The sequence below is a fragment of the Ascaphus truei genome, chromosome 6 (assembly GCF_040206685.1).
Source record: "Ascaphus truei isolate aAscTru1 chromosome 6, aAscTru1.hap1, whole genome shotgun sequence".
Lineage (NCBI taxonomy): Eukaryota > Metazoa > Chordata > Amphibia > Anura > Ascaphidae > Ascaphus > Ascaphus truei.
The window spans coordinates 25,643,652-25,666,745 of record NC_134488.1 but is presented as its reverse complement, the minus strand read 5'-3'; the positions used below and the strand labels follow the sequence as shown (position 1 = coordinate 25,666,745).

The 23,094-nt window shown below is 40.9% G+C and overlaps 1 protein-coding gene across 3 annotated transcripts; it reads left to right on the top strand.

Moving 5' to 3' along the window:
* The first annotated feature begins 328 nt into the window (after positions 1-328).
* Positions 329-19,433, top strand: AKIRIN1 (akirin 1). 3 transcript variants are annotated; one of them, XR_012802107.1, is made up of 6 exons: positions 329-715; positions 9,190-9,333; positions 9,604-9,735; positions 11,828-11,886; positions 12,581-12,652; positions 15,275-19,433. XR_012802107.1 is itself a non-coding variant. In XM_075603692.1 (5 exons), exons 1-5 carry the CDS (start codon positions 508-510, stop codon positions 15,283-15,285), a joined length of 567 nt encoding a protein of 188 aa, XP_075459807.1. In that variant the 5' UTR covers positions 334-507; the 3' UTR covers positions 15,286-19,433. The 3 variants fall into 3 exon arrangements, 1 of the variants encoding a protein (XP_075459807.1); XR_012802106.1 differs by lacking the exon at positions 11,828-11,886 and having other exon boundaries at positions 334-715; positions 15,275-16,132; positions 16,302-19,433; XM_075603692.1 differs by lacking the exon at positions 11,828-11,886 and having other exon boundaries at positions 334-715.
* Positions 19,434-23,094: the final 3,661 nt, after the last annotated feature.

Here is a 23,094-nt window from a genome sequence, read left to right as displayed (position 1 = left end):
CACTGACCCGCACCCCCATGTTGTCCCACTAGCAGCCATCACAACTTATGATCAGACTACTGATACAGTACACTCACATATAATTTGTAATGGCACATTCCACTGCAACCTAAACAGAGGGGGGGTGACCACACCCATTGCTCCCAACACCAGCCTCCGCCTCACCTCATCCCACACATATGTACAGTACAAGGGGATGATAATTGGGGGGTAATCACACGCTGAGGTCCCTGTGGTGTGTTTGAGGAGATGGGGGCGGTAAGGTGCATTCACACACCCCGCCGCAGCAGTTGGTGCGGTCCTCTGTGACGTCACCATCGCGGCGGTTGGCCGGTTGCCGGGGAGGAGACGCCATTGCTGTGTCTGTGGCACAGTGAAAGGAAGGCGCGGGAGGGGCGGACGCTGGGCCCGGAGTCTCCCTGTCCATCGGTTTTTTAATTCGGTGTCCCCGCCTGTCTCACGGTTTCTCGCAGCAGCTGCCCGGGGGGGATTGGTATCTCGCCCGCCATGGCGTGCGGGGCGACGTTGAAGCGCTCGTTGGAGTTTGAGGCCCTGCTGAGCCCTCAGTCGCAGTCTCCGAAACGCCGCAGATGCGCCCCCCTCCCGGGCTCCCCGGCGAACCCTTCCCCGCAGCGGTGCGGCCTTCGGCCCGAGAGTCTGCAGCAGGGCCAGCAGCAGCCGCCGCAGCTGGGAGGAGACCGCAGGCTCACCCCGGGTAATAAGGGAGGCGGCGGGGTATATATATATATATATATATATATGTGTGTGTGTGTGTATATATATACACACATTTATACACACAGATGCTTAATAGAATGTATATACAAAGTGTACCTGTATAGAAACACATCAATGTGTGTGTATATACATATTTATGAACATAAATATTAGATAAACATATGTACTTATTTCATTTTATGGGCCTCATCGATATTACATAGTACATTTATAGTGTTCTGGGCAGGTAGCCATCAAGCAATTTTATTCTCTCCTCTTTGTGTGTGTGTGTGTGTGTGTGTGTGTGTGTGTGTGTCATATCTAGATCAAATATTGCAAATGAGGATGTGATTAACCTGTAACACCATTCTCCAAAGTGATTTTGTCATTATTAAAAGTAGGCCATGCATGGGTATCTGTTATAAAAGCATTATAGAAAAGGGTAACATGAGTTGCCGTTTTAATGAGAAACATCCATTAGGTTTAGGCTTGTTTATCAGGTAATCTTCAACTCTCATTTCATCCACAACTAAATACAATTCTAGCTAATGTCCTGGTTTTAGTCTCACTTTGACCTTCTCCTGACAGTTTCTTGAATATTGTATATATTTTGCCGAAGGATTTTAATTTCATTGCTTTATGTCCGTCCCACTGCTATTTTAATTTCCACATACCTTTGTGTGAGTCCCAGCATTCATCTTTCTGTGCTCTCTTTTGGATTGTCATATTTAGGGACTCTCATTTTGGCTACAGTGGCAGGTTGGGATTCTCCCTGGTGCTTTCCAACCCATCGATCTTATCCCTGAAGGCCTGACCTTTATTCTCTGACCAAGTTATTGAAAAATAGTTTGAGGTTTATGTTCTTGTTCAAAAAGTAGAGGCCTGGTTCATTGTTGATCTGGGCTTCTGACAAATGCAGTACTGTCGTCAGCAGTGTGTATTTATATAAAGCATCATTGGTTTTTAATCTTTTGTTTTGTTTTTGTTTTTTTTTCATTTTTATAGCTTAGCAAATTGTTTCATTAGGAGAAGCTGTGGTGACATTTTCACACTAATCTGAATCCTCAATCTTATTTCTAGATGGTAAATACCAAGTTGCAACCTCGCATTCATTAGTTTTTAGGTCATTTCTTAAAGCAAATATACGTAATCAATCTTTTCTGTCCCCCAGGTTAAAATGATCTGACGATGATATATATGTATATGGAAGAGACCTCTATTTGAATTAATTTTTTTTTCTTCCCCATGTTCATTTGATGAATATGTAGTGATACTCGGATGTGAAACACCAAGGATCTTATGTCGTTAATTTTTGCATTTTCCCCCTTATCTATTTTAATGTTTTTCTTTTGTACTCCATTTAAAAGACCAAAGTGCTCAGCATGGTAAAAAAATAATTATCTTTTTATATATGAATCATAGAATCTATAAACATAAGTTGATTCCTGACTTATGGTGTAAATGCAAGTGCTAACATATTTATTTACATTAGCAAACATTAAAGTATTCACAGCGTCAGTATGATTTCATGCTCCCATCAGTCAGTGCGAGACAAGTTTTCAGCCATATTTTTAGTCAAGCTGGCAACTGCACAGTAAATTAATCTGATTCTTTTCTGAGACCGATTTTATAAGTTGACATTGGGAGCAGTAAACAGTGTTTCTCATTGTCACCATGCAGAGTAATTATGCATTCCAGTCTTCTCAATAAAGCTGATGCAATTGTACTTGAGGCAGCCAAGAATTCCTTAGTCTTAAGTGTTAATCAGGAGGATAAATAATTCTAACTCTGGCAGAGTCTAACAAAGACATCCGCTACCTATCCTCATACATAGTCATTCAGTTAACAGATACGGGTTTGTTTCACCTCTTGCATGCTAGAGTTCATGAAATTAGAGCTGAAAGGAAGTTTTAAATGTATATAATAAGTCTTGCACTATTTAAAAACCCACCAGATAAATGAGCTTGCTAGTTTTCATTACTGCGCTTTGCATTCTGCAGAGGGAGCCTTGTAGATTTTCCTTAGTGGCTAAAATGGCTGCTGTTTTTAATTGAGGAATCAATGGTTTTGTCTCGATTTGTAAATGCCTATTACATTGTTTAATCAATGCTTTGGTGCCACAATGGTAGGAAAGGGGTTAAAGGAAACCTTACCATTTAGTCTTTTAATTACACATTGTTTTTTAAAGTTTCCTTTAGTGATTGCGCCTGAAAAATATCACACTTAAAAATGTCAGTGTTGCAGGTTTCAAAGCCTTGAACAAAACTTTTTGAGAACTGCTGTCTGACGATCACGATTTTATTATCTGCAATTTTTGCGTCTGCTGTAGGTCCATCAATGGTTATTAATTTCCCCCATAAATGTTTACGTTTTGGAAAATACTAGATGTTGAAACCTGGGATGGGGGGGAGGTTGTTGTCTTGTCCCCTTGTGTGGTGTCCTTATGTTTAACAAGAGTTTGCATGGGAAATGCCCCCCCCCTCTCTGTTTTTTTTATTTATTTTATTAGTCCTTGTCCGTAGACCAGGTGGGAAGAGATGGAGGGAACACTTGATTGCCAAGGTACCCCTTAGGTAATTTCTAAGGAGCAATTTGAGTACATTTTTGCTTTAAGCATTTTGCATTACATTTGTTTAAGCAACTCAATTACATTAAGTTATTGACATATGGTAATTTTTATTTTATTTTATCCGCATCGTTCCATTAAAAGATCTGCAGTGTTACAGAAATTAAAGCCTGAGCCACATTTACCGACCTACATTGGTAGGCCAATATGTTTGGACCACTTACCACCCAACAAAGACTAGGTCCCTGCTGCTGCGCGCGCTGTGGCGTAGGCTGCATGGACAAGAACTGACCCTCAACAGGGCCGGCCTGCTACCTACCTTGGCTTCTGCGCTGCACAGCCAGATTTTTCTGAAGACAAAAACTGTCTTCAGAACTGGCGACAGAGCGCTGGCAATGCCCCCGCGGCGGTTCAGCCAATGAGGGCGAACCTGCCGGGTGACGTCATGACCCCTGTCCCAGTCACGCCCACCCGTCATTCCCCCTACAGCTCAGTGCAGACCGGGGATCTCTGCTGCACGCACTGCGAGCCTGGCAGGCGCACGTGCTCCACCGGGGCCGCTGCCTAACTACTGTACTAAGCGCTGCGTATATGTTTGGCACCATATACATATATATATATAATTGCAAAAAGCCGAGTGTCAACGGTATTTTCTGAGCCAGTGAGACTTGTGCTCATAGATAAAGATCAGAAAGTCCTCAAAGCATTTGGTTACCATAAAAACATTGACTTTTTTTTTTTTCTTTATCGTCTACATTTAACCAAATAAACAGGCTGATGCTGGCAGCTCACTTTGGATCTACAGTAGATTGACTGACTGAGTTGTTTAGACTAGTAATGGGAGAATGAAGGGTTTAAACATTTGCTGGTGATTATTGGACAGTCTGGAGCCACACAGAAGAAGACTTTGTTTATTTGAGTCTTGTGTTTGACAGTAGACTGGCTAATCTTTTATTATATGGAAATTTACATTTGTTGCAAATAAATATGTTTAAGTTGGCCTTGGGCACATTGTGCATATTTAGCTGGATTATTTTATTTACAGCTGAATATCAGCTGTCTGTTCTCTGCAGTGTTTATAATCTTGTGAATGTTTACGTGAGAATTTGCTGTATTTAACCATTTTGGTATGAGACATTTTGGCACCAGGTCATGTGATTGTTACATAGATCACAGGCTCTGAACCCCCTCCCCAACCGCCAACTCATCTCTAGAGTAAACAAGATGGGTGTCCTGAGGATGTAATGGTTTTAAATATGCTACAGCAAATACAGTATTAATTTGCAATTTCAGTCCAAGATACTGTAATCTGGGTCCTGGTCTTCCTGCTGTGTTTTTTTTTTTTTTTTTTTTTGTGTTTGTTTGTTTTCATTGGTATATGGTGATGTTGATGGGTCATTTAATAAAACAGTGGTGTAATTGCATTCCTTAAAACAGGGGAGCGCAAACTTTTTTTTTTCCTGCGCCCCCATGCCTGCAGTTTTCCTCCCTCCTCGTCCCTTACCTTTGCTCCAGCGGCGTCATGCCATGGCAACATGGCGTCACGTGACCTCCTATTGAACCCCCAAAATAACCACAACATATATATAAGCATATGAGTGTCACAGAGGAGTGCTACTGAGCATGGCAATATATATTTAAAACCAGAGACAGAACATAAAACACAGACAAAGCTCAGTTTTAGCACATCCAGTGAAACTCATACACGGTACAGTGCCTAAATATATATGTATGGATGTGCTAAAACGGAGCTTTGTCTGTGTTTTATGTTCTGTCTCTGGTTTTAAATGGAAAATTATTTCTCCAGGATCTGATTTTTTTTTTTGTAACAATTTCTTTTATTGGTCATTTTTTCAAGCAAATTTTACATACATTTCTGTCTTGAGCCCAAGATAGTTGTACATCATGACCAATGTCTTTTTCTCATTTTCCGCAGAAGAAGACAGGATCTGATTTTTAAGCATATCCGCTACTAACGTTTGTCTGGCCTCATTGTTGCAAGCAAAGATAACAATTTACTTATGCTGTGGATGTGAGGACAATCCTTGCCAAAAGTTTGTAAAATAGAAACATTGGGAATATTTATCTGGTTTCATTAAAGCTGCAGTTCAAGCTGCCGTTTTTTATTTTTTTAATATATATTTTCCCATTCAATATGTGCATCAATACAATCTGCACACTGACAAGTGATTAGCTAAGCTGCAGATCGATCCGTTCTCCTGTAATCAATCGCTTGCTCAGGGTTATTTAATTCAGTTATTGCACAGCATTTTGGGTAATGTAGTTCCTGGAATATGATTGGCTGGGCAGTTAGTTACTAGATACAATTGGTTCACTGCTAGAGAGGGCGGGTCTTAAGAGCCATAGCCTATCAGAAGGGGATGGGGATGACACTTTGGAAATGGTTCCTACATTAGAAACATTAACAAGGTCTTTAAAAATTTTTTTATTTTTTTAAATGCTACAAGTATTTTCTCATAGTACAGAACTGATTTATTAAAAAACACACAAGTAGGGTATTGCTTGACCTGCTGTTTTTTTTTTTTGTTTTTTTTTACTTGCTGCTTTAAAGCCCTCATTTGCCTCCGTTTCAGATATTAAACATGTCACTACAATTGGTCAATCTTCTAAATTATCACACTTTGTTTTTCTGGAGTACATAGATATGTATGTATACACACGTGTGTGTGTGTGTGTGTGTGTGTGTGTGTATAATAACTTTAATGACCTTTTAACCCTGACATCTCTGCATTATTTTGTATTTCATAATGTTTCTTGCTTGGCTCTATCATATATATTTTTAAATCTTGTACTTATTTCTCATAATGTGAATTGGCCATGTACTTCAGGAATGACCCCTGTCTTATATGCATATAACAATCTTACTTTATTTGATCATATAACATAACTTGTATAAATTTGGTCTCTTGGTTTATACCTCGAGGGCAGGATCAAATTACAGGGGTTCTTGTTTTTGATGGGTGACCAGAATGAAATACGGTTTAGAACCTATTGTCTTTCATTTCTTGTAAAGCGGTTACCTTGTTCATATATTTAAATCAACATATGTCTAAACTGTTTTTCGGCTTAGCTGAAAGGTGGCAAGTGTCATTAATATGCAAGTAGAATAATTTTAATCAAACTTCTCCAGAAGCAGTTCACATTTTCTAGTAAAATTATTCCGTTTTAAAAGATTTCTAGCTTTTAGCTTCGTTAAATCGTATTTTAAAGAGGAAATCCAAGATGGTGGTTTTTTTAAATACAGGAATGAAGCAGGGGTCTCCGGAGCAGAACCCCATTAATTTCAGCTCGGGGGACCCCCTGCTTCGGAAGTACTTACCTCCGTAGGGAGTGCTAGTAGCCACTCCGGTGTTCACTGTGCTTTCAGAGCTCCTGGGCACTGCGGGCCAATAGAAACCAGTGACGTCATCAGGTTCGGCTTCCTGTTGGTCCATGTGAAGAGGAAGCTGAAACCTGCAGGAGATACTGTTACACGCTTCGGTAGTAAGTATCTCCGGAAGCAGAGGGTCCCGGAGCTGAAATTAATGGGTTCAGCTCCGGAGACCCCCTGTTTCAAACCTGTATTAAAGACAAAAACCGGCATGCCACATTAAGTGTACGTTATTGCCATGGTCCTGAGTGCTTTGTGCACTCAAGACAATATTTACCAAGCAGTTTTAAGTCATATAACGCACCTTGTGGTCCATTCACTTGAGTGGGGTCTGTAGACATGTTAAAAAAAAATCTGTCCCCTGATTTTATTCTTGTAATTAGAGATGAATAAAGTGTTTGTTTTTGTTTTTTGAGGGGGGGGGGGTGGTTCTTCATGAGGCGAAATGAGCCTTGTGCATTCACGAGATCACATTTTAATTGCTTTTCTTGGTGCAAACACACACCTGTACATTGATGTTCCAGGCTAAATATGAACATATATTCTTGCTTTCCACACCTGGGTGTTTAGTTAATTCAGCCATAAGAAGTGCTTTCATTGTAATCTAGATATTGTTGTTTCCTGAGAGGCTCATAGAAAATTGATTTTTTTTTCTAGTTACTTACCTGTTTGCTTTGCATATAAAAACTTCAACCAGAAAAATGAACCAACCATATGGATGAGCAATTTGATCAATAAAGGCGCAGTTCTGCCTATACTAAAAAAAAGTTTTTTTTTACATTTTGTGTGTATATACACATCTTACTGTAAAGTAAGGCTGTCTGTCTGTCTACACTAAGCTAGCTTCTTTTTCCCTGCTCACTTACGTTTTTAACTGTTCCTAAAAATGAGCCCATAATTAACATGGCTAAGAGCATTAATGAAAAGGCGGAAAAACAGCAGAGGTTTGTCATATGACCACACTACTGCAGGTGGGTGACGTGGAACCCTGAAAATTCAGTACCCAGTTTCTCAATATTTAGAGAAAAACCTATTTTTGCCATAAAAATATGGCAGCATTGCTATCGTCTGATAATGTTGTGACTTTCTGTTGGTCACCAGAGCAAGTCTGACCCTGGCAGAGGTTTTGTCTACCTTGTATATTGAGGACAGAGGGGTTCCCAGAGTAGGGCACGCTGCATTTGCATGTTCAGAGGCTAAAAATGAAACTAGCCGTGCAGATTGCTGCTTTAAGGGGCACCACTTTGATTTCATTGTGGGGTGTCATTCTTGTTTTTTTTAGAGTAATGCATTGGTACACTGCTCCAATGTCTTTCTTGGGCAACAATGGAGGGTGTGGTATGACGTCTGCCACAAAGTGACACACCACATGTGCATCTTAAATAGAAATATATAAAAATAGTAATTACTCGATGCTTTGTGTCTCGCCCCAAATGTGTCACCTCAATGTTTTGTGTTTTTGTTGTGGCATACTGTATGAAAGGGTTGCTCTTCAATACTATTTCATTTATCTCCATACTTTCTAGAGACACAATTAAGTTATAGTGGGTAAAAGCCAATTTGCCATATTTTCCCATTAGTTTTTTTTCTGGCTGCCATAAAATAGCCTCTTGTAATTAAGCATAAATGTAACCCGTTATTGTCTGTCCCTGGGGTGTGAATTACTTACGGGTGTTTATATAGCTTTTCAGAAAATGGTCCAATTTTATCAAGAGAAATAAACAATTTTGTGGGGAAACTTTTTTTTTTTTTTTTTTTTTTAAGTCCCACTTGTTTTATCCTGAAACCTTTTTGCTTCTTAAGCATGTACGTTGATGGAAAGCTCTTTGCAAAAGCATTTCAGAAAAAATTGAGCCATCTCGCATGCGAGTAAAGCGATATGCTTTTGCCTCAGCTCATTTGTCATGTAGATCATAATCAGAAGCAAACATTCTTGATAGGAATGCAGTCATATGCTTTAGGGTCCCCCCCTAACCTTTGTGTTTTGTTTTTTTCTCTTAAATAAACGTGACACATGGAATGTCTCTTTGATCAGGAGACCATTAAGAATGGCATATAGTGTGTGGGGTGTGTGTGTGTGTGTTCTCCCCCCCAGTAGCGCAGTTGGCACGCCCGTAGGCAAAACAATTTATGGTTGGTGCATATCCCATAAGAAACACGAGGGTAAAATTAGAAAGTGTATTTGTAAAGGTGGCACATCACAACCAACGTTTCGATCCTTGCAGAGGGACCGTCCTCGGGTCTTCCTCAAGATTGCTGCTTTGAGAGCTGGAATAAAATACATTCAGTAACCAATTCGGCATATTTATTTTAATCTCTTTGCAACAAAATGGTTAACTGCATTTTTAGTGTGTGTGTATACGATATAATTCATTTAGAGCGAGAATTAGGGGCCTTGGTTTTAAATTAGTTTTGATGTGGATGCTGATTGTGGACCTTGGATATGCTATGCAGTGGGGTAATTTGACCATAGTGGTAGTTCTAGAGCTGATCATATTTTGTTTTACCTTTTCAGAACAAATCTTTCAGAACATTAAACAAGAGTATAGCCGCTACCAGAGACGAAGGCAGCTGGAAGGAGCTTTCACTCAAAGTGAGGCTGGGCCTTCAAATGAGGCACATGTTAGCTGTTCATCCCTCACAGCACCAGCCTCTCCAGGTAAGGTGAACAAAACCCTCAAACCGTACTGGAGGTTTTTTTCTGAAGACCCATGCTATCAAACTGAGAGAACATATTCTTATATTGTGCTTGGGGTGTGTGGGCAAGGAGGTTTTGCCTGGGGGGGGGCGGCGCTTTAAGGGTGGGGCACTGAGGCTATATTGGGGGTGCAACAAGGCTATTTGGGGCATGGCATGTCTTGCATCTTAAATTGGCCTGTGGTCACATTGAAGCCAGGGCACACAGCCATTTAACAACACTTTTGCCTAGGTTCACTGGTGAAGAAGGACCAGCCGACTTTCAGCTTGCGACAAGTGGGAATCCTTTGTGAGCGTCTCCTGAAGGACCACGAGGACAAAATAAGGGAAGAATATGAGCAAATTCTCAATACAAAGCTACAAGGTTAGAAAAAATACTGGTTCATCTGTTTTTGCCTGAAGGGGGGGAGGGGTGGTCACTTCTAGCCATTTGTTTTTAAATAAACGTGGGTCCCCCCCTAACCTTTGTGTTTTTTTTTTTTCTCTTAATAAACGTGACACATGGAATGTCGGTAATAAAAAATAACAAAATTGGTGTTCCCCATATGTTCTATTTTGAAAGTGGGCTCCATGTGACGCCCTTTTATAGCCTGCAGTACGGTGTCCGCTTCTTTCTCTACCCGGGGAAAGATCCAATCAGGAACAACCGGTGCACAGCCGAATGAAACAAGGACACAGTGACCAACAAAAGGTTTTTATTGGATGAAAGAGTAGTGCTGGCTAATCTGACGCGTTTCAGGTTAGCCAACACTTCATGTTTTTTATACATTAAAACCCTTTTTTGGTCACTACGTCCTTGTTGCTTCATTCAGCTGTGCACCGGTTGTTCCTGATTGGATCTTTTCCCCTGCTACTTACCCTTGCTTGGGTGGGAGCACGCCTGACAGGAGTCATCTGGAGCGCTCCGTGATTATTACCCACTTGATCAACTTTGTTGTGCCTTATAACACGCTAGTTAATCTGCGTAGTGGTTACCGCTCTCTCCACAGCAGTGTGGTTGACAGCCCTGGTGGTTCTGTCCTTATGGGACGCCTGCAGTGGTTTCCCTCTCGTGTAGTTGTTATAACACTTGGAGTGTGTGTCACCACAGGACCGCATCCACCTTCATCTGATTTATCATTGATACAGTAAAGACATTTGGAATTGGTACATGGTTCATTATTCGTTACTGTGTTGTCATTGAGCACTGGTTTTGTTTTTAACCCACTCTTACCTATTCTTTCTCTACCCAACAAGGCGGACTACAAAAGCAAGGGGATTCATCAAGCTTCAATGGGGTGTGTTGCACCCTGCGGTAACTGCCATTCAAGTCAAAAGCCATTACTGGCAGATTGCTGTGCAATACCCCCACATCACAGCTTGATGTATCCCGGCTAAAAGAAGCTGATCGGAAAATGTCATATCGCAATGTTTTCCGGACTTGCTAACCGTACTCATGGAGTGTGAGGCTTAGCAGCCACACTCGTATGGGTTTTGGGCTAATTTATTTAGAAATAAAATGGTTAAAAAAAAATAAAAAATTAGGGGCGGGGTGGTTGGATTAGAAGGGAAAACATATTGTACTGTATTGTTAATACATCTTTAACATAAATATGCAGGAGAACAGCACCTCAACTTCTTTCTTTTATGTATTTTTTGTTCACTTGCTACAGAGGGGCCTTATTTACCCAGCTGGGCCGGGAACTGGACTTGTTGTGCCCCCTCAACCTTTATCCAGCCGCCTGGGATTGTACCAGTCTGCACTGGGATTAATAACAGGACATTTAAAAGCAATATGAATACATATTGATATTGTTCTTTAATGAACTATTATAAATGAATGGGTTAATATTTATATATAACATGCTTTCTGATCATTTTAGGCGCCTCTTAGAATGCAAGGTACACATTTCCTGTAAACAGTTTCCGGGGGCTTTTGGTCATTTTTTTCAGTGTACTTTCCAATATATTCACATTGATTTGTTACAAAGCAAGTTCTTCAGGTAAGTTGGTGAACTAGATTTTGCTGTTGAATGATTCTGTTTACACAGAACATTGATTGGAGTACAGAAGTTACGTGTAATTCATATAGTTTTTGCTGTGATTGATGGGGATAGATTTGCACATAGTAATGTTAAATATCTGACTTAACATATCTAGTTTTTACTGGCACTTGTGCTTGCCAAACTAAAGACACTTTGAGGATCTTTGATGTAAAATCTGTATAAGTAATTGGTAGAGAATTCTTGTATGACTTGAATGTGCACTATTTTAACCTAGGCCTTGGTGTTATTTTTAAGTGGTTTAAAAACACAGCAACAATGATTTACCTTTTTATGTAATTTAAACTGCAGGATAATCTGAACACCTGTAACTATCGTTTCATTTGAAAATAATCTTGGTCTTGAAAATAGATGTTATATAGACTGGCCAGGATTACCCATTCCAGTATGCAAATACTTTCTCCTGCTATATAGCCTGGATTTCGAGCTGGTGCTTCCCTTCCGTAGGCCATTTCCAGAGCCATATTACTAAGGTAACCACGGGTAAAAGCTCTGTCCCAGGTTATGTAGAAAAACAGCGAATACTTGGAAAAATGGTCATAGAAAATGAATTTGCGCCGAAGCATTTAACAGCTAATTATATCCACGGCAATCGCACACATCGTGGCAAAATAGGATGAAACCGTTCTCAGTCAAATTTGGCTTCCTTGCAAAAATAATCATTCTGTGTCATGTGAAAAATGAATGTTTTCCTTCTGGAGTACTGAATTAATGCTTTTCAGATACTTTTGTGATCGACTAAAGGTGGCATCTGAACTTCAGATAGAACAAGATAAATTTACTTGTAGGCTTGAGGACCGACTGTCATCACTGAGACATTAGATAGTTAAAATCATCCATGGAAACATTATGACCGTAATACCGCCAAAATTATCTTGGGTCAACCCCTCTGATTTTAGCGGGGTGTTTTTCCCCCTCCCGCCCACCCCGTACACTTGTTCCAGAGATGCTGGAGTTGCCTTACCTGTGTTTCTTCATGTGATTTAAATCTCTGTCCAATAGGAAGCCACAGGCATGTTTTCTTCCCATTTGCCACTGCTAATATACCTGCAGTTTTAATGCCTGTTTTACCATGTTAATCATAATGGCTGAAAAAGAATATCTGGACTGAATGTCGTGAATATACGCTGGTAATGGATGTGCCTAATGTACGTTCTTTCTCCCTAGAACAATATGAATCATTTGTGAAATTCACACACGATCAGATCATGCAACGGTACGGGACAAGGCCTACAAGCTGTAAGTATGAGCGGTAACAACCATATAATACATTTTGTACACATGACTAATTTAAAAAGCGAAATGCATTGGTACGCAGTTTTAGGGGCGGTATTTATTTATAAAATGTGTTACTAGGAAGTAATACATTGAGTTACCTCTAGTTTTCATGTCCTGGGCACAGAGTTATGACAAATACATGGTTACAAATACATAGTGAAAAGGGTTATACAGTACATTACATACAAGACATTGCATGCACAGTTAAAGATAATATATTCTAGGTGTATATAACAGTTGCCGACCAGATTAAAATGTGAGACAGATTTAGTTTAGAAAGAATTTAGACTGGTGGTGGCTGTGAGAGTCTCCGGTAGACTGTTCCAGTTGTGTATACGGTAAGAGGTGTAGAGGCCGGATACTTTGTTGAACCTTGGGACCATGAACAGTCTTTCTGAGTCAGATCTCAGATGAGTGCTGCATGTGGGAGGGGTGAGGAGCTTGTTGAGATAGGCGGGTAGCTTGCCCAGAAAGTATTTGAAGGCAAGACAGGAGAGATATTTACTTTGCGCCTAGACTCGAGTGATGATCAATCTAGTTCTTTGAGCATTTTGCAGTGGTGTTGTAATTGCATTGGAGGACAAAGCGGCATATTGAGTTGTAGAGGGTATAAAGTTTGCCAAGGTGAGTTTGGGGTGCCATATACTATGTCCCCATAGTCTATAATTGGCATCGGCATCTGCTGTGCAATACCCTTTCTGACCAACAGACTTCGGAATAGTAGTTTGCTTGCAAGTAACCAGAAGTGTTCTGCCATTGGCAGATGGCAAAGCTTACATGAGGTGGGATTCCTACATGGATTCCTGTTACGCATCCTCTGAAATCTTTGCAAGTTTATAACCTCCGGTTTGAGATGGCAAACTGATATACAAATATATCCGGTGACAGTACGAGGAGCTTTCAAAAGAACTATTCATCCCAAGGGCAGTACAGAGGACTATGGGTCATCCTTTAAGGTTGGAGGAAATTAGATTTCACCAGCAACAAAGGAAAGAGTTCTTTACAGTAAGGGCAGTTACAATGTGGAATTCATTACCCATTGAGACTGTTGGCAGATACAATAGATTTGTTCAAAAAAAGGTTGGACATCTTTTAGAAGGGAAAGGTATACAGGGATATACCAAATAAGTAAACACGGGAAGGATGTTGATCCAGGAAGTAATCTGATTGCCAATTATTGGATTCAGGAAGGAATTTATTTTCCCCTTTATGAGATTATTGGATGATATAACACTGGGGTTTTTTGTTTGCCTTCCTTTGGATCAATATACAGTAAGGCTTCGTTCAGGGTGTCAGCTGCAGGACTCGGAGGGAGGGCGTGAGGGAGGCAGTGCTGCAGTTTGCTGGGCGATCTGTGTTTATCCCCCAGCAGACTTTTCAGTGTTGGGGAGGGGGCGGGGTTACACACGGCAGGGTAAGTATCCAAGTTGCAGTCATGAAATCATTCTGAAGAATGATTTCATTGGCTGCCTTGGTCCCTGTGACGCTGCTGCAGCTCCAAAAAACGAAATTTTCGTTTATTTAAACTGTTGTCAGCTTCAACTCCTGACTTCGGAGACAGGGCAGTTGCTACCCTGAAAACCAGTATTCAAATTGAATACTTTGTTTCTCACGGCAGCACGCCCTCCCTCCGAAGCCAGCACCCTGAACGAGGCCTAAGGAAGGATATAGGATAAAGTATCTGTCTAAATTTAGCATAGGTTGAACTTGATGGACGCATGTCTTTTTTTCAACCTCATCTACTATGTAACTATATGTAGTGGGCGATAGATACTACAGTGTGTTCAGAGGGAAGCTGATGACAGCTTAATTATTTCATGCAATTAGAATCAATTTTGGGGGGGTAATCAAGGAAGCTGCTGGGAAATGATCATGTGAACTGGCCAGAAATAACCGATAGGACTTTTGGAAGGAAAAAAAACCCATACATTTCATGCCCGGGGATAGAATCAAACTGACTTATAAAAAGTAATGATACTGTGTAGAATTGATACATTTACTGGCCAACTGATGTTCAAAATTGCAAGCATCTTGGACCTTGAAACCCCTTCAGACATATCTGAGATCTAGGCACAAACCCTCCCTCCCTTTCATTCCACAGATAATGAAACAATGTTTAGTAATGCTGCTCTTTAGTAATGCTGCTCTTTAGTATAGTTTCCTTGTCTAACAAAGCTGTCAAATTAAAAGGGGTATCTCTTTGAACTCTGAGGGACCATATTTCTGAAGGGGGTTTAAATCTTACAAGACTGCCTGAAAGTATATTGAATAAGGGGGCATTAGTGTATGAGACCTGAAGGTGCAAGGAATAACGGGAGTATGGGCATAGTTTACACCAGTGGTGTCGTCGTCCCCCTCTCCCCCTTAGTAACATTTTTTAAAAGTACTGTATATGTATTTCAAGAGAAACTTGGCCTATTACTAGTTCTGCTCTCCGAAGTTGTGCTTGGCAGAAAACAATGCAAATAGTTGTGGGTCGTAACTTGGACGGTTTGCGTCCCTCTAAATTACCCACTGTTGATACTGTACAGTACTGCAATATATTTCATTACAACTAATACTGTTCCATGTGTTTCTCTGCAGATGTGTCTTGAAGTTTTCTCTGGCTGTCCGGATACTAGCTCTGGTTTAAAGATTACAGCTGCTCTACATTCTTGCAACCTGCACCACTTATTTTTTTTTTTTTTTCTTTGTTCCATCCTGAGAATTGTACAAATTATTGCTGGCTCTTTTGCTCCTGCTGAAAAACCTTCCAAGTTTTCCAGTTCCATCAATGGACATTTTTTGTTTTTATACTGCTCGCTCAATAAAAAAAAGTGACTGTAGTCTGCCATGTTGTATTTTTTAAGAATGCTTTAACAGCAACTGCTTACCACATCCTGCCCTCAAAGGCATTAAACACCTGGACCATTTTTTTTAATTTTTTTTTAACGGAGTGATCATATATATTTTTTTTTTTTGGTTCATTTTACCTCTGTGAATAATTCATTTAAAAGGATTTTTGACTGTTTTTGATGCACTACAATTACGTTTAAGAAACAGGCTTAGGGTCCGACAAGGATACACGATGTAAGGACCCCGCAGGTTATAACTATGGCGTATCTAGTGAATAGTGATTGTAATTTAGTTGCTGTATAATTGCACCTATCCCGCCCTGTTTGTTCTGAAATCCGTGTGGAACGCTCTTTTGGGTTCCGGATGGAAAATTGATGATTGTTTATCAAGTGTGTATTTTTATTAATCGCTGGGAAATGGAAGTGTGGTTGTTTTATTAACAAAGTTAAAGAAAACCTTTCATTTTATATCTCACTTAGCATGAAAATATGGGGGGGTGGGGTGTTTGTTCATGTGAGCTGCACTAAAATGTTGTTTGGGGAGGATAGGTAAATCGATTTTTACACAGCCTTTGGATTAAATTGTGCCTCTAGTTTCCTTTTTGAAGTGGCAAATATCTGTCTACACCAGGGGTGGCCAACTCCAGTCCTCAACAGGCCAGGGTTTCAGGCTATCCCTGCTTCAGCACAGCTGGTGCAGTCTTCAACTGAGACACCTGTGCTGAAGCAGGGATATCCTGAAAACCTGACCTGTTGGTAGCTCTTGGGGACTGGAGTTGGCTACCTCTGGTCTACACTGACTTCTTGTGAACACGTAAGCCGGGAATGTGAGTAGCGTGTGTTTTTGGTTAATAAGGGAAAGTACGTAGTCTTCATGTTAACTTGCATGCTCTGGCTGGATATAAGGTCAGTCTGTAGCACCTCTAAATCATAAAGAGCATTAAGTCACTGGCATGTGTTTCTGCAATCGTTTGACAGGTTATGTATATCCCCTTTAACAGTGCAGTTTCCTCTGTGCGTTAAATTTTCACATTTTGCGCTTTCTTCCTCACTATACAAAAGGGCTGCCTGTTCATCTTTCTAGTTTTCACTCCTGGCAGAACTTTTATTCCTAATAAATGAAACCTAAAGCTGAACTTAATATGGTTGATAAGCCCCCACCTTTTGTGACATATCTGGATTCAAAGAGAACTATTCGAATAAGTACAATGGCGGGTATCGCTGGTTCAGGCGCGGTACAGCAGAACACGCTGTGACTCTGGGCTGTGTCTAAAAGTCGGTGTGGAAAACGGCTGTGTGGTGGAGCACGTTGGAACAAGCAGAAGTTGCCAGGAAGACAAAATCTACTGTGTGGTTTGGGGGCCTTTTTAAGCTAAATTGAACATAAAAACAGCGATGGGGAAAAATAAAAAAAAGGTAATCTGCTTTTAAAGCCATCACACTGAACTCAAGATTGGTTTGTTTTTTGGGGGGGAAATGCATATTTAAAAAATGCTGGAGGGACTTTTATTAACTGATGTTGCACAGGAAAGAAGTAGGAGGTTCATTTAAAACGGATTACGGATGTTAAACCAGTCGTTTCTATGAGCTATATAATACATAGTGTTAAAATGACCCATACTGTACTTAGGAGTCATGTTTTGTCAGAAGCTGAAATGCATTGAGATTCTTTACGAAACCCATGAATTCCTGCTTCATTTAGACCAGTCCTCAGTGTTGCTGCCAGGGAAAGAGGACACAAAATGAAACTCTGCATTTTAGCTGCCGAGTATCCAAAGGAACATCACTAAACATGGAGCGACCGTGTGCACATTAGTGAACAATATCTCAATTGTAGAGTATATATTGTGTAGCTTCTGAATTGTACAGTACTTCTAAGATTTGACCACTTAAAGGGATAGCCATATAGTGGGCTTTCTCTTCAGTGTCTTCATTAGATGGATTCAGTCACCATAAACTTTTACTTATTTTTAGCCCAAGAAAAATGTATGTTTTGATATTCTCCTAGAACACCGAATTCATGCATGTCTGCTATTTATCTGTTTGATAATTGCTGAACAAAATAAGATGGGTATTTAGTCTGATCAGAAATACATTGGATAAAGATTGTCTAGCCCTCCAGAGCATTTACCATAGATATGTAAAAGATGAAGTTTGCAATCAACTCTTAAACCTATTGAACATGCATTTAATAAATGCAGTCTTTATTGCTGGAGTTAAAATTCAGATGCTCTTTGGAGCATTTAAGCATTGTCCTAGCTGCTTTTATATTTGCTTCTGCCAGGCTTGGTGATTGTTATATTGGGTTTTGTTGTATAACAAGTTTACTCAATTGCTGTAAAACTAAATAACAATATCTACTTTACAGCCTGGAAAGTTTGCATCCAGTGTGCTTTTCTTATACTTTAGCAAAAGTTCAACACTTGGGCTTCTGGCTGAAACATCCCCTAACTCCTGATGTGGTGAAAACTGGCAATTTATTAGTGTCGATTAAAACCAGGGAGTTGAGATCGTAGAGCAAGAAAAGTGTCCCTTAGGCTAAAGCCCCAGGGCACGTGCGCCATGGTGACTGGTGGCGCTCGTTACCTGCATCAGCGTGACCTGATGGGTGGCAGAGGTGCGGCGTGGCCATGTCACGCGGCTGGTTTGCCGTCATTGGCTAAACCAGCGGTGCGCAAACTGTGGGGCGCGACCCCCAGGGGGGGCGCGAGACTGCCGACGGGCGCGGGGTTTACAGAGGCCCCGCGCGCTTCCCGAAGGCACTTAAATTAAGTGCCGGGGGAGCTGCAGGGCCTCTGTAAACCTAACTTACCGTGGCTCCGGCGGCTTCCTCCCTGCGTCGCCATGGCAACGCGGCGCAAAATGACGCTGCGAGGTCATGTGACGTCCCGTTGCTATGGCAACGGGACGTCATTACGCCGGAGCGCGGGTAAGTTGGGGTTGGGGGGGGGGGCGCAGGAGTGAGGGGACAGCCGGCAGGGGGGCGCAGGGAAAAAAGTTTGCGCCCCCCTGGTCTAAACCACTGTCGTGATGTGACCAATGCTCAACCGCCACGCTAAAAGAGAAGTCTTGTCTTTTGGCAAAGGCGACCGCGTGGACAGCCTAAAATATTGCAACCCAGTTAACTGATGGATATTTGCAATCCCACCCACCGACCTTTAGGTCAAATCAAAGGTGGATCCTCTTTTTTTTTTTAGAAATTTTAAAATGTAGATGTATGTCTCTCCACCTCAAAATAATTCATATGTTAACAATGGGGTGAGTGATTGTTTCTTCCGGCTTTCTTAATGCTGGGGAAAATACACCAGAAGTAGGGCTGCTATCGGTGTTGGGGTAATTCACAATTGGAACCAGTCTTTTTAAATTGGAAGACCTAAGAACCTGGAACCCATAATAAAGTAAATGGGGTTTCCCCTCACACTCTGGCTGGCAGAACCTGTTCATCGAATTTGGGGTAACTCTAACCAAACATTAGATGTTAAACCAGTTGATGGCAGTCATGTATGACACATTAATTTTGAATAAATATGTCTGCTACACCATAAAGAGCCAAATATATTATGTGGCTCAAGTTCCTTTATTGAACCCTAAATACTGCTTACAATCAAAGTTTGGAGTAACACATTTGCTTTTTCCCACCTATCCCACAAAAGTTGGGTTTGTTTTTTTTGTTAAATTGGCTTTTTGCTAAAATGCACGTTCATGCCTTTCACAAGATAGTCCAAGCTGCTGAAACTTTTAATTGGTATGTGTGAAAATATTTGCCTTTTCTGTCTGCATTTATCGATACTTGCCAATGAATGTTTGACTAAACCTAACCAAAAACTGCAAACTTGGTTTGTACAATTTTTTTTTAATGTAGTGTTAACAATTCTTAGTTGCAAATCAATAAAAATATTCAAGATTGATCTGTGTCAATTTATTTGGGAATATGGTGTTGCTGTTGTGAGGTCCTTGACTATTGCGTTATTGATGTCAAATGTCTGGGCGGGGGGGGGGGGGGGTGTAAAGAAATGGTTAGTAGATTTCTTTGCTGCCTAATGCTGCAGTAATAGCATTTGTACTTTACTGTCGTTAACAAACTGGGTTAGGCAAGGGTGGCCAAAAGAACATCAAACTAGGAGCCAGCCAGCAGTTATAGGTCTGCCATCCTGCCTTTCCCCATTATCTGTTTGCAAGCAGTGCTTCCACTGCAGCCAGGGATTCTGGGTAATGGCATGCAAATGAGCACACAGTACCACTTTTTGCTTCTTATCCATTTTAACACAGACCCCTATAAGAGTATACCTGCTGCATTACACCGCTTTTTGGCACAGCCTGGTTTAAAGACGTGCAGAGCTAGTAAACCTACTCAAAGACACATTTCCACCTTTTGTCTCTTATTAGTGTGAGGATTATAGCAGAATAAAATCACATTGGAGTTCCATGGCATGGATTACTTTTGCTCTATTATACCTTTTATTATAGGATCATTGTTGCAGCACTGCACTTAAAAGGAGTTGGTGCAGTGCAGGCCGTTTGGCATTCAAGGGGTTACATTTGTAAAGTGGATCCAGAACCACATGACCGTAGCGTCAAACCTGTCATCCATCGTCCTTTCGCCCTGGAGATGGCATATGGCTGCACCAGTTAATATTAATGCAGCATTGCCACCTGCAGGTCACTTCCAGTGGTAGAATCAGTAGTGCTATTAAAAGACGACACATAGAAGCAACAGCAATCCAGACCATTTTCAGTATTTTTAAAGATTTGAAAGCAGGGGTCCTCCTTGCAGCTTCCTATTGGATGACTATAATCCAGGGGTGGGCAACTCCAGTAATCGAGAACCACCAAACAGGTCAGGCTTTCAGGATATCCTAGCTTCAGCACATTTAGCTCAATCTGTCGCTCAGTTTCGACTTGTGGGCTGGAGTTGCCCACCGTTGGTATAATCCCTTAAAACCCAATCATGTAAGCCACCAGGAAAGGAGGTTTGCTTCCCATGATGTGGCCGTGTCATGGTTTTTAAGCTCGGGCTTCTAAGGTGAGATCGCATTTAAACGCCATCAGGCAGGAGAATGGAAGAGGACTCCCAACTTTTCCCTTTTCTTCTTCTGAACCAATGGTCCGTATCTTGAGAACCGGTGTTTCCCTGGAACTGGAGACAACACGGTTCCTCTCCAGACAGAATTGCTGCTTTCAGTTGCAATCCTGGTCGGACACCCTTGTTTCTTGGATACTTAACAATTTAGTTGCTGGTGTTCCTGTCTGGTCATTTAAAGCAATAGAAAGCCACATCATTGTACCCCCCCCCCCCCCCCCCCCCAATGGCATTGCAGCTTGTTATTGGTCTACAGAACCCACTACATTTGGATGCCATTTTGATTGACCTAAAAGGGAGGAAAACGGGCATCTAGCCAGTACGCATCTCTGAAACTAGCGGGTCCAAGGAGCTAAAAAGAGCACGTTTCAGCTCCAGACAGGATTACTGCTTTCAGTTGCAATCATGATCTCTGCTTTTCAACTAATAAGAAGAATCAACACATGTTCAGGTGTTACAGATTTGTCAAAGGTCCAAATGATGGAGAAAGAAATGCTGGGTATTCCCCAAAGAGACCGAAAAAAGAAGGAATGGGTTAGAGACCAAGTCCGTGACATCACCAGAAGGGGGAAGTGTTAAATTGTCTTTAATACATTATCACAGCTACATATAATAATTCTGCATTTAGTTTAGCACACAAAGGAAATGTTTATTTGTCCGAAGTTACTTACAGATACAATAGTAGATATATGATAGATCACATCAAATATGTCATATGCTTTTCAAAGATGGTAACCTGTCATTCCTTCCGCTCTCTGTGTGAAATCCATTCTCTCAGCTTTGCTGTTACTCTGTCTCTCTAGCTAACTAATCTGTCAGTCTTTTATACAGAGAATATTACATACACCGCATCCTGTTCTCCGTAGTATGACTGAATATGGTATCGCATGTCTTTCCAGAAGGATCGATAGCTTCCTAACCATTATGGTAATCACCCTGGTATCTCCTTGAAATCTTATGACCGAATCCGTTCACAGGTAGATGTGACATACTGCTGTCTTGGGCTAACTATAAATTAGCTACACCTCTTTTACTTAGAATAATCCCCTTGTAACTTTATCTATTGAAACTAGCCATATTCTTTGCCATCAGATGAACCTCATGTAACATCTGCCTTTACATCAATAATTTCTAGGAGGAGAAAAAACATCCTAACATTCCCCTCTGAATTATATTTCTAAAACATAAATAAATCCTTCCACAATCCCGCAGCATTCGTATCACATCCAAAAATGATAAAGACAGTATGTCAGAAGATCATTCTAAAGTAAAGAATTCTCGCAGGAGAAATGTGATGTCTTTTGTAAATTCCCTGTGGAGTTTACAATCTATGTTGTTGGTGCCTGAGGCACGGGGAGATTAAGTGACTTGCCCAAGGTCACAAGCTGACACCGGGAATTGAACCAGGCTCCCCTGCATTAAACTCTCAGTGCCAGTCAGTGTCTTTACTCACTGAACCACTCCTTCTCCCGTCTTCCCATTTTGAAAATGCATCTACCACTATCAAAGCATATTTTAACCCATTCTTCCCTAAAGGTAAGGGACGAATGTAATCAATTTAGAATGTGAACCATGGACCATCTATAGGTGCAATGCGTTGTATAGGTGTTTTGTGTCCTTTGAGCCTAGGATTAATTTGTGCACAAATGAGACAAGATTATACTACCTTCTGTACAGTATCTTCCATCTCATCCCAAAAGAATTTTCATTTGAGTACTTCTAACAATCTCTGTTGCCCTATGTGACCCAAACTTTGAGGATTGTAACGTGTAAAGCAAATCTTTAAATGTCAAAGTACAACAGGACGTAACTCCCCATTCTGGTCATGACATAAAACCCTATTCTCAAAAACAAAAGGAGGGTTTAAATCGACCCGAGAAAAAGCAGTAGATGCACCTTTCGCTCGTTCCTTTGAAAAAGAAAGAAATTACGTATCTGCATGTCTGCTTTTAAAATAGGATCTGTGATTACTACAAATACTGCTGTTAACACCATTTGTTTAGCCAAAGAGACAACTGTATCACTTCCTTCAGTACTAAAAATAACTGTCCTGTTTTATGCTTTGGTTTTTGCAATTCAACTGAACAAACACTAGGTGTCACTAGAGAATTCCTTCTGATTCATCAGCTGGCAGTAAACCTCTTACTCTGCCTGTGGTGATCTCTAGTGGTGTTCAGATAGAGCATGGTGTGCTGCTGTACATCAACCATTACATGTGTGGTCTCCTACAATAATTTTTATTCTGCGCCCACAATGTTGGAAATTGTTGCACGATCTGTTTAATCATGAACTATCATTAACATCAGGCCACTGATAATCACTATCGATCAATTCAACTGTATAAACACTTCCTACAGGGCCATATTCAGAAGGATCTTTCTGCCCTTACAATCTTCCCAGATCACTTTATTTCCTAAATCCACAATCCGTCCTCGTTTTTTTCATGACATCTGTACCAATGATATTATCAACACCTTTGCTGTTCCAGA